Here is a 12958-nt window from a genome sequence, read left to right as displayed (position 1 = left end):
ATGTAGAGTTATTCTCTTACAGTTTATAGGAATTACAAACAAATGATATTATTGTAGCTTTAACAACCCGGTCTGAAGCATATAGGAGACCTTTCCATATGCAGCTAAGGGGGGAGCGGACACATATTATATAGAGACATGTCAGTAAGAGTGACTGATATACCCCATCTGGGGCCAGTACTCACCATACTTTGTGATGGAGACTGTGCATGTGGAGAGTGCATTGACCTCATAGAGGACATACTTGTCTGGTGCATGTAACCAAAGCCTGGAGACTGAGAAGGCTGATAATTACCAGGAAGCACTGGTGCTGCAGACGGAAACAATGGAACAATTACATCATTTACAGACAACAAAGAAAAATAGATAAAAATTGGTTGGGCATACTTATTTCATGTATTATATTCAGCAAAAATACACCATCTTATTTTAATGTTGTATGAATTTGGGTATGGGATCCCGGCGGTCGGGATGCCGCTGGTCAGAATACCGATGCCAGAATCCCGACACCCTTCGGCAAGTAAGTTACGACTAACCCTTACCCCTACATCCCCGGTGCCTAACCCTAACCTTCCCCACGCCTGTGCCTAACCCTCCCCAGTGCCTAACCCTAACCCTCCCTCGTGCCTAACCCTAACCTCCCCCCTTAGTGCCTAACTCTAACCTTCCCCTTGCCAGTGCCTAACCCTCCCTCCTTAGTGCCTAACTCTAACCTCCCATCTTAGTGCCTATCACTAACCTCCCCCTGCCCAGTGCCTAAGCCTAACACTCTCTCCTTTGTGCCTAACCCTAACCTCCCCCTTGCCAGTGCCTAACCCTCCCTCCTTAGTGCCTAACTCTAACCTCCCATCTTAGTGCCTATCACTAACCTCCCCCTGCCCAGTGCCTAAGCCTAACCCTCTCTCCTTAGTGCCTAACCCTAACCTCCCCCTTGCAGATGCCTAACCCTCCCTCCTTAGTGCCTAACTCTAACCTCCCTCCTTAGTGCCTATCCCTAACCTCCCCCTGCCCAGTGCCTAAGCCTAACCCTCTCTCCTTAGTGCCTAACCCTAACCTCCCCCTCGCCGGTGCCTAACCCTCCCTCCTTAGTGCCTAACTCTAACCTCCCATCTTAGTGCCTATCCCTAACCTCCCCCTGCTCGGTGCCTAAGCGTAACCCTCCCCCTAACCCCCGATACTTACCTTCGGGATGTCGACGGTAAGGATTCTGGTGCCAGTATTACATACGTCGGCATCCCGCAGGCTGGGACGCTGACTACATCCCACCTAAATAATGTTTGTTTTACCACACAATTTACATAAGTAATAAAGGATAATGCGCTAGGGTGATTTAAGAGGAATAATTTCTCAAGTAAGGAGGCCACCAGTATATCTATATGTGCCGGAGATCTTATAGATCCAAGTGAGTGATATTGCCAGGGGGCTTGCCAATAGTGACCTAACGTATTTCACTATTTGTGGCTTTTATTTCCATTTGTGAAAGAAGTAAAGAAGGTCACCATAACAGATGGATGTTTCAGTCTTACTCTTCTTGGATATTTAGTAAGTGCTAGTACGCATGGTACGGTGGGATGTAGTGTGTGACTTGCTCTGAGTCTATATACGTTTCATGTGTCTTCTTGTTTATTTGTGCACTGGATAATTCAGTTATTTGGAAGACCGTTTAGGATGGAAAAGAGAGTTACAAACTCTGACACATTAGAAACACTTTAGTAGTCATAAGGTGCAATAATAATATTTAAAGAAAAACATGTTGATTAAAGGAAAATTCTACTGTTAGATAAATGTTAAATCAACAGGAATAATCTGAGACGGATTAGCAAATCACATATAAATATCACACAATCACAATAAGATGTTTTTAAGATAACGCTTTAAGCAACAATGCTGAACATTACATACTGGGGTCTATTGTGCTTCATTTGACAACAAGCTGACTGTTTGAAGTAAGGACCATCCCAGCAAAAGTGAGTAGTGCACTGCTGGGCTATTAGGCTGGGTACACACCTAAAGATTTTCTGTCCAACCATCCAACTAGTTGGATTGGTTGGAATGAAAACCTGGTAAGGTATGAAAGTAAATGACAATCAGCAATTTCCTCCCAGATACCGGAAAATGGACAAAAACTGCAGTTTGAACAAATTGCTTAGACCAAACATTTAACAAACTTGTCTGATGACCATTATCATCTTGTTTTCTGGCATTTAGGAGCAAATTGCTGATCATCTGGTAACTCCCATGCGTTACCAGATTTTCATTCCAACCAATCAACTATATGTTATATATTATTTAGAAAAGAAGGCACTCAAAAGGGCCTTTGAAATAAAACTTATCGTACGGAAAATACATGTTGGCCCAGGACCTTACGTCATAGCTAATGAGAGGTTCAGGAACTCAGGAGCTCATTCAGACCCGCTCGCTAGATGCGTTCGCTCGCAGCCTGCATATGCAAATCCAGCGCACGCCCAGCAAGGCAGGCAATCGCACGGCAAGCCAGTAGCACACCCACTATGTCTTGGCGTATGATTACTTTGTGTATGCAGACACCTAACAGCCATTCATAAGATTCCCACCTGCGCACGTCATCTCCTGGAAGTGCATGAAAACATTGGTACATCGAGCACCATCGGATGTGATCCCAGCGCTTGAGATTGACTATACCCTGCCGCAAGCCATGCGATAACTTCAGTGTGAAATCCCACCAAGTGACATGTACTATGACGCTGCCTTTTAATTAAGCACGCCTCTGAAACAGCATTGCAACACTCAGGCACGCCTGCGTTCGCACCTCCAGTCCCCCGTTTCAAGTGGTCTGCCCCTGTCACCACCCACAAACGGCTTCTCCTGTCACTCACTCTGCTGGGCTGCCTATGCGCAACGAGCGAACGCATGCTGATCTTTCGCAGTGGTTTGCGCACGAGCATTGCGATGTATACGCAGATCGCAACTATCGGTCAGCTACGAGCATTCGCACCCTAGCGAGCGGGTCTGAATCAGCTCCTCAGTTCCTGATGAAAAATAGCCCTGGATCTGACAGACCCCAGGAAAGTAACATCTTTGTTTACCTTACTGAAGCCCACACTACTGCTACATTTTACTCTTTGTGGTAGAGATTCCTTAATATAGAGTTTTGTTGTAAGAGGTATCACTGTCTCCTCTTTATACCTCTGCTGGCTGATCATAGTAATATGATACATGTACAACCATTATATGATGTCCTTATACTTCCACACACCACTTTCTTCCAGTACAGAACTCTACCTCTACAGAATAAAATATTCATAGATTATTCTTGAAATCCTTTCACAGAAACCTTGCATTAAATGTACTACTACAGACTTCTTCTGAGGATTAATTTACATAGGACATGGAATATATAGGTGTTTGTCACATGACCAGGGTCTGCTGCCAGAATCCTTAAACAAAGTCCATAAATATAGCAATGAAAAGTCTTAAGCAGCACGTTCTGTGATACAGCGGGTGGTGACTCAATGGAATATTTAACAAACTCCCAGTTTTATTACAGGCAATTGGTTTAAAAGAACATACAATAGTGTATAAAGGCACAGTGATAAGCTGGCCATCCACTATACAGTTTTCTGTCTGATATCTGTCCAATCTGTCTGGTTGGAATGAAAACCTGGTAATGTATGGGAGCAACTGACAATCGTCCATTTGCTCACAAACACTGGAAAATAGCCAAAAATGGTTGTTCAGACAAATTGGTTAAAACACACAAATGTAACCAATTTGAACAATTTTTATTGTCCTTTTTTCAGTGTTTAAAACCATATGAACGACTGTCATTTGCTCCCATACATTACCAGGTTTTCATTCCAACCACAAATTACATATGATCCCGCACTAGCAATCTATATGTATACTCGTATTATTTCATATTAATAGCTCTTATATTTTGCATGCGACATTTGCTCAGTAATATTCTATTTATTTATCTGGGATTATTAACAGTATTTAGAATTTAACTATGAAGTTTATTACTGAGGTGATACCATACACATCGAGACATACTTAGAACAAAGTAGAAAGAAAAGTGGTGTTTTTTGTTCAGGTGCACTTATGTAGTTTTCCGCATGGAGCATTAATTATATGGTTAAAATATTAAATCAATTGAAATTTCTTTAAAACAATTCTGGAAGGGTTTCCGATAGGGCAAAATATTTTAAACAAGATACAAGTATAGATAGATTTATGTATAGAGAAAAAATAATAATAAGAAGAAAATGTGTTTAAAACTTATAGTTTTCCCCACTGGTTAAGTATATATATATATATATATATATATATATATATATATATATATAAATATCTTGAGGCTAGATTCAGAGTAACTCTTGTTAATCTCTTTATATTACCATAGACGGATTAAGCAGTCCTGTGCTGTGCTGCTGTTTTGAAAGATAAAGGATACCCAACGAAATACTGATAGGACAGTAACATCATAAGTACACAGGGATTTTCACCCTAATTGTTGTTTTCACGGCATAACTTCCCTTGTAACGCAAATATTTCACCTCTGTTTATTGTGTTGAATTCTGCATTAAATTTAATTTCATTAGATATATGAATCATTGCACTGCTGTGAAGTGTAACAGTTTTTATAAGCATTCGAAGTTGAAAAACATTCAAATTTCAAAAAGTGTCCGCAATTTTGGCCACCACTGTATATATATATATATATATATATTAGGGGTGTGCACCGGCCACTTTTCGTGTTTTGGTTTTGGATCTGGATCTTTCTTCGTGTTTTGGATCTGGATTGGTTTTGCCAAAACCACCCTTCCGTGTTTTGGGTTCTGGGTTTTGTGTTTTGGATCTGTATTTTTTTGAAAAAAAGCATAAAAACAGCTAAAATCACAGAATTTGTAGGTTTTTCTGCTCCTATGCTATTATTAACCTCAATAACCTTAATTTCCACTCATTTCCAGTCTATTCTGAACACCTCACACCTCACAATAGTGTTTTTATGTCCAAAAGGTTGCACCGAGGTAGCTGGATGACTATGCTAAGCGACACGAGTGGGCGGCACAAACACGTGACCCATCTAGGAGTGACACTGCAGTGGCAGGCAGGATGGCAGTTAGAAAAACTAGGCCCCAAACTGTACATAATGCAAAGAAAAAAAGAGGTGCAAGATGGAATTGTCCTTGGGCCCTCCCACCCACCCTTATGTTGTATAAACAGGACATGCACACTTTAACAAATCAATCATTTCAGCGCCAGGGTCTGCCACACAACTGTGGCTGAAATGATTGGTTCGTTTGGGCCCCCACAAAACAAGCTGGCAATTAATGTGTCCCTGCACAAACTGGCTCTACGGAGGCAAGATGTCATCCTCATCCTCCTCATCCACCGATTCCTCACCCTCTTCAGTGTGTACATCCTCATCCTCACAAAGTATTAACTCGTCCCCACTTGAATCCACCACCACAGGTCCCTCTGTACCTTCTGGAGGCTGGTCTCCCTGGAAGAGCTGATAATTCATTTTGATGAACATCATCTTCTCCACATTCTGTGGAAGCAACCTCCTACGCCTTTCGCTGACAAGGTTCCCGGCTGCACTAAACACTCTTTCGGAGTACACACTGGAGGGGGGGCAACTCAGGTAAAATAGAGCCAGTTTGTACAGGGGCCTCCAAATTGCCTCTTTTTCCTGCCAGTACAGGTATGGACTGTCTGACATGCCTACTTGGATGCTGTCACCGATGTAATCCTCCACCATTCTGTCAATGGTGACAGTATCATATGCAGTGACAGTAGACATGTCAGAAATTGTTGCCAGGTCCTTCAGTCCGGACCAGATGTCCAAACTTGGTCCTGCCTGCCCTGCATCACCGCCAGCGGGTTGCTTAGGATACCTAAGTTTTTTCCTGGCAGCCCCAGTTGCGGGAGAAAATGAAGAAGGAGCCGTTGACGTGTCACGTTCCGCTTCAGCTGACAGTGTGTTCACCAGCAGGTCTTTGCACCTCTGCAGGCTTGTGTCGGCCGGAAAGAGAGACACCACATAGGCTTTAAACCTAGGATCGAGCACGGTGGCCAAAATGTAGTGGTCTGATTTCAACAGATTGACCACCCTGGAATCCTGGCAAAGCGAATGAAGGGCTTCATCCACAAGTCCCACATGCCGAGCGGAATCGCTCCGTCTTAGCTCCTCCTTCACTTTCTCCAGCTGCTTCTGCAAAAGCCTGATGAGGGGAATGACCTGACTCAAGCTGGCAGTGTCTGAACTGACTTCACGTGTGGCAAGTTCGAAGGGCTGAAGAACCTTGCACAACACGGAAATCATTCTCCACTGCGCTTGAGTCAGGTGCATACCCCCTCCTTTGCCTATGTCATAGGTGGATGTATAGGCTTGTATGGCCTTTTGCTGCTCCTCCATCCTCTGAAGCATATAGAGGGTTGAGTTCCACCGCGTCACAACCTCTTGCTTCAGGTGATGGCGGGGCAGGTTCAAGAGTGTTTGCTGGCGCTCCAGTCTTCGGCACGCAGTCGCTGAATGGCGAAAGTGGCCAGAAATTTTTCGGGCCACCCAAAGCGTCTCCTGCACGCCCCTGTCGCTTTTCAGAAAATTCTGCACCACCAAGTTTATTGTGTGAGCAAAACATGGGACGTGCTGGAATTTGCCCAGATGTAATGCCCGCACAATATTGGTGGCGTTGTCAGATATCACAAATCCCCAGGAGAGTCTAAGTGGGGTAAGCCACTGGGCGATGATTTCCCTCAGTTTCTCTAAGAGGTTGTCGGCGGTGTGCCTCTTACTGAAACCGGTGATACACAGCGTAGCCTGCCTTGTAACGAGCTGGCGTTTCTGAGATGCTGCTACTGGTGACGCTGCTGCTGTTGCTGCGTAAGGTGATACATCTACCCAGTGGGCTGTCACAGTCATATAGTCCTTAGTCTGCCCTGTTCCACTTGTCCACATGTCCGTGGTTAAGTGGACATTGTGTACAACGGCATTTTTCAGGACACTGAGGACACTTTTTCTGACGTTTCTGTACAGTCTCGGTATCGCCTGCCTAGTGAAGTGGAATCTAGACGGGATTTGGAACCGGGGACACACTACCTCCATCAATTGTCTAAATCCCACTGCACTAATGGCGGATACCGGACGCACGTCTAACACCAACATAGCAGTCAAGGCCTCAGTTATACGTTTTGCTTCAGGATGACTGCTGTCGTACTTCATCCTCCTCGCTAAGGACTGTTGGAGGGTCAATTGTTTAGTAAAAGTAGTGGTGTTCCTACTTCCTCTCTGGGATGATGAACGACTCCCAGCAGCAGCAGCAACAGCAGCAGCGGCAGCAGTAGGCGTAGCAATGCAGGATCCTCCGGAGGAATCCCGGATAGGAGAGTCAGTCATGCCAGTGATATGGCCTGCAGGACTACTTCCGATCCTGACTAAGGAGGAAATTGACGAGGAGGGAGTTGACGGTGTGGTTTGCAGGCGCTTGGATACAACAGGACAACGGGATTTAGGTGTCCCTGGACTGCTTACGGTCTGAGCCAAAGTTTCTGAACTTGACAGTAACTTTTTATGAACGCGCTGCAGGTGCCGTATAAGGGAGGATGTTCCTAGGTGGTTGACGTCCCTACCCCTACTTATTTCACCTTTACATATGGTACATATGGCAAGACAGTTGTTGTCCGGATTTGGATAGAAATATTGCCAGACCAAAGAGGTGGAATGTTTGGTCTTCTGCCCAGGCATGACCGTGATGGGCTTTTTCATCCCACGGACAACAACTGTCTCCCCCGGAGCCTGATTTAAACAAACCACATCACCATCAGAATCCTCCTCGCCAACTTCCTCCTCAGCGCCAGCTACACCAGTATCCTCATCCTGTTGTACTTCAACAGTGACATCTTCAATTTGCATATCAGCAAGTGGACTGTGGGTGCTCCTTTCAGCACTTGCAGGGGGCGTGCAAATGGTGGAAAGAGCCACCTCTTCCCGTCCAGTGCTGGGAAGGTCAGGCATCGCAACCACCACCACACTTGGACTCTCTTTGGGGATTTGTGATATCTTCTTAGAAAGCACAGTTCTTCGCTGTGCTTTTGCCAGCTTAACTCTTTTGATTTTTTTAGTGAGAGGAGTGCTTCCATCGTCATGTGAAGCTGAACCACTAGTCATGAACATACTAGGGATCGACCTTAGCCGTTCCTTGCCACTCCGTGTCGTAAATGGCATATTGGCAAGTTTACGTTTCTCTTCAGCTGATTTAAATGTCTTTTTCAAGGTCATTTTCCTGAACTTTGCCATTTGGGATTGTATGTGCCCTCTACTATGACATTGGGCATCGGCCTTGGCAGACGACGTTGATGGCATGTTATCGTCTATGTCATGACTAGTGGCAGCAGCTTCAGCACTAGGAGGAAGTGGTTCTTGATCTTTCTCTATTTTATTTTTATCGGAGAAAGTTTGGTCCTCCATTTATGTTATATCGATTTGATATATACGTGCGGCTAAACACAGAAAATAAATTTTTTTTTGGTTCGGACTGGAGTGTACTTTGTGGGTTACAGCACCCTTTAACGGTCAAGCCAGCCGGCCCTTTACTTATGACACAGGCGCACTCTTGGCACTACTTTGTTGATGCACGTGCGGCTACTGCGCACACAATTCACAAACACAGAAAATAATTTTTTTTTGGTTTGGACTGGAGTGTACTTTGGGGGTTACAGCACCCTTTAACGGTCAAGCCAGCCGGCCCTTTACTTATGACACAGGCGCACGCTTGGCACTACTTTGTTGATGCACGTGCGGCTACTGCGCACACAATTCACAAACACAGAAAATAATTTTTTTTTGGTTTGGACTGGAGTGTACTTTCGGGGGTTACAGCACCCTTTAACGGTCAAGCCAGCCGGCCCTTTACTTATGACACAGGCGCACGCTTGGCACTACTTTGTTGATGCACGTGCGGCTACTGCGCACACAATTCACAAACACAGAAAATAATTTTTTTTTAGGTTTGGACTGGAGTGTACTTTCGGGGGTTACAGCACCCTTAACGGTCAAGCCAGCCGGCCCTTTACTTATGACACAGGCGCACGCTTGGCACTACTTTGTTGATGCACGTGCGGCTACTGCGCACACAATTCACAAACACAGAAAATAATTTTTTTTTTGGTTTGGACTGGAGTGTACTTTCGGGGGTTACAGCACCCTTAACGGTCAAGCCAGCCGGCCCTTTACTTATGACACAGGCGCACGCTTGGCACTACTTTGTTGATGCACGTGCGGCTACTGCGCACACAATTCACAAACACAGAAAATAATTTTTTTTTTGGTTTGGACTGGAGTGTACTTTCGGGAGTTACAGCACCCTTAACGGTCAAGCCAGCCGGCCCTTTACTTATGACACAGGCGCACGCTTGGCACTACTTTGTTGATGCACGTGCGGCTACTGCGCACACAATTCACAAACACAGAAAATAATTTTTTTTTGGTTTGGACTGGAGTGTACTTTCGGGGGTTACAGCACCCTTAACGGTCAAGCCAGCCGGCCCTTTACTTATGACACAGGCGCACGCTTGGCACTACTTTGTTGATGCACGTGCGGCTACTGCGCACACAATTCACAAACACAGAAAATATATTATTTTTTTAGCACTTGGGGGGAGCACCCCTGATGGACAGAGCACCCCCTGGACAACACTACAGCACCCCTTTAGGACTGGGACACTGCACAGGACTTTGGAACTGACTGCACAACACAGTCCAGCCAGCCCCTATGGACTTTGAAGTAGTGGACACAGCCCCTATTAACAACAGCAGCACAGCACAACACAGCCAGCCCCTATGGACTTTGAAGTAGTGGACAACAGCAGCACTACACTACACTACACTACACAGCACTAACTCCCACCCTCCCTCTTCACTGTCCACAGCCGAGTGAGAAAATGGCGCCGACGCGGGTACCTTATATAGGATCCAAAACCCGCGAGACTCGGAAGGCGGGATGATGACGTTTTGCCTCGATGTCAGATCCGAGTCAGGCGGGAAAAGTCGAGCCTGACTCGGATCGGACTCGGATCGGGGGGGCTCGGGGGGGTTCGGATTTCAGAAATCCGAACCCGCTCACCCCTAATATATATATATATATATATATATATATATATATATAAATATATATATATACTTAACCAGTGGGGAAAACTATAAGTTTTAAACACATTTTCTTCTTATTATTATTTTTTCTCTATACACAAATCTATCTATACTTATATCTTGTTTTAAATATTTTGCCCCATCGGAAACCCTTCCAGAATTGTTCAATAAAGATTTAATATTTTAACCATATAATTAATGCTCCATGCGGAAAACTACATAAGTGCACCTGAACAAAAAACACTTCACTATTCTTTCTATTTCATTCCAACCAGCCAGATTGGTCAAATATCTGACAGAAAATTGTATAGTGGATGCCCAGCTTCACTATTAGTAATGAGGATAATATTGATACAGCACCCATTGGTTTGACATCCAAAGTGACCAATAAACATAAATGCTAATCACCCATTATGGTGCATGGGACAAATGCAAATTTTAAATATACATTAATGTTATGTACCAAGATTAAAACCATAGGGGAGATTTATCAATTCTAAAGAAGACAAATGGAAGTGTTTTCCATAGGAACCAATCAGCTTCTAATTATCATTTATCTAGCACATTCTATAAAATGATAGCTAGGATCGGATTGGTTGGTATGGGTAACACCTCCAGTTATTCCCTTTAGATGGTTTGATAAATCTCCCCCATAGTGAGCAAGTTGCTGATTTTATTGTCACATATAACCTTATTGCTATCAATCACACAAAAGACATTTTTAACAATGCATTAAAGCTGTTACTAAAACATTTGTATGTTATACAGTTAATATTAGTTGAATGTGAGCTTTGCACAGCACCAAGGTGGTGGTAGTAGTAATAATAATGATATTTAAGGCAGCCGTCCCCTGTACTGGAATGGGTATGAAATACCGCCGGCCGCATGGCCGGCGGTTCGATTCCCGTCAGCGGCAGGCCGACATCAGCAGAGTTCCGAGCAGCGGAAGCCCGGCAGCGCTGGAAATCCCGATCGTGGATAGGTGAGTATCTACTAACATAACCCCCCTAACCCTAACCCTCCTTAGGGGTGCCTAACCCTAACTTCCCCCCCAAGTGCCTAACCCTAATCCCCCAAGTGCCTAACCCTAACCACCCCCTTCCCCGCTGCCTAAACCTAAGTCCCCCGGGGGGGTGCCTAACCCTAAGTCCCCCCCGGGGGTGCCTAACCCTCCCTCCCCCTAGCCTAACCCTCCCGGGGGGGTGCCTAACCCTGTCCCCCCCGGGAGCCCTAAACCTAACCCTCCCCCCCGCGGCTGTCCGCTGGCGGCGCCCAGCATCAGTACAATCGGGATGCCGGGCGCCGGTCTCCCGGCATCGGGGAAATGTGGGCGTCTACATCTAGACGCCCGGCATTTCACCCTTGCCGGGATATGACAGTCGGGAAGCCGGCTGCCGGTATTTAGGCAGTCGGTTTCCCGATTGCTTCCCCCTGTACTAGTATTTCTAACAAACATAATAATAGAGGCCCACTAAACTGAAAATACAAGTTAATCCAGTATATATAAGTATCACATAAAAGCATTAATAAATAAATCTAACCTTGTTCTATACCTTACTTACAGTACTTAATGTATTTTTCATACTTATTAAACTCTTAAGGGGTATATTTACTAAAGTGCGGGTTTATAGAAGTGGAGATGTTGCCCATAGCAACCAGACAGATTCTACTTATCATATATCTAGTACATTCTAGAAGATATTAGCCAGAATCTGATTGGTTGCTATGGGCAACATCACTTTTAAAAATCCACCCTTCAGTAAATAATATACCTATAAAAGCCTTATGTAGCGATATACTATTGCAGTGGTAGTCAACTGGTGGTCTATGGTCCTGACCCTGCTCCAGTCTCTTACAGAGGCCTGCATGTGAGGGTGAGAAAGTTTTACAGGAGAACCCCCATTATCCAGGGTAAGTGAGGGGAGAGGTTGCATGGATAATGAAATAGGAACGTATATGTACAGTCACCACTGCATTGTATTTAGGTGTTAATGTGGACATACGTACTGTAAGAGTGAACACGAACAACCTAACTCCGACTACTGTATGGTATTTATATAGTACCAGGGAGGATTAGGGGGAAAAAAAACTATTTGCATTGATTGAATAATCCGCACCATGGTTACTACGATCCCGTAAAAACACGGTTCTACAGTAGTTACAAAGTACAGGCAGATCTGTACTTACAGGGCAATTGCAATTCTGCCTCTAGGTGCAAAAAGGAAGCAAAAAGGTGCAAAAAGGAACCTCTAGGTGCAAAAAGGAACCCTGCTGCCAGAATTAACTGAGCGGCTGCATAATTTCTGCTCTCAGAAAGGCAGGTGCGCACTTGGTGGAGGTTTCCTGATGCCCAGAAACTTCCACCATGTAAAGGTTTTAATCAGTGGGCAAAGAGCCCTGATGTGCTCTATTCCACAGCAACCAATCAGATGCCAGCTTTAAAAAGCATAACTACAGAAAAAAACTGAAAGCTGACATCTGATTTATTGTTACATTTGCTGCACACCATTGATCTTGAAACCACATTTTAAAGCCCCATAAACTGTGGGAGGTTGCAAGGAGGTTTGGAGACAGCATTAATCACAGGGCTGGTAAGAGGGGACGGCTGCGTTAAACGTGAAAGTCACTGCACGTTACCTCCATCAGCTGCCCTTGTTCCCTCACTGCAGTAGGAAAAACTAGGGTTCATCTCAGATACTTCTGACCTGTCATCCCCCTGACTCAATCCAGCAGCCCCAGCAGAGTGACAAGAGTGTCTGTTACCAAGGCTGGCTCTCTCTATAAATGAAGGGATAGCATTGTGATGGGCAGGAAAGAAAATAAATG

The 12958-nt window shown here is 44.8% G+C and overlaps 1 protein-coding gene across 4 annotated transcripts in view; it reads right to left on the bottom strand.

The window, feature by feature from the left end:
- NEBL (nebulette) overlaps positions 1-12958 on the bottom strand; it is a 276780-nt gene that overhangs the window by 2869 nt on the left and 260953 nt on the right. For 3 of the 4 annotated variants that reach the window (XM_088478587.1, XM_088478588.1, XM_088478590.1), the window contains 2 exons: positions 12770-12910; positions 186-310 (listed from right to left, as the gene is read on the bottom strand). In XM_088478587.1, the coding sequence (XP_088334713.1) occupies positions 186-310; positions 12770-12910 (266 nt within the window). The remainder of the gene's footprint in view (positions 1-185; positions 311-12769; positions 12911-12958) is intronic. The other variant, XM_088478589.1, reaches the window with a different exon arrangement.

The sequence above is a fragment of the Taudactylus pleione genome, unplaced genomic scaffold (genome assembly GCF_031769625.1).
Source record: "Taudactylus pleione unplaced genomic scaffold, aTauple2 ptg000216l, whole genome shotgun sequence".
Lineage (NCBI taxonomy): Eukaryota > Metazoa > Chordata > Amphibia > Anura > Myobatrachidae > Taudactylus > Taudactylus pleione.
The sequence above is the reverse complement of the archived record's forward strand: the minus strand, read 5'-3'. Positions and strand labels throughout refer to the sequence as shown.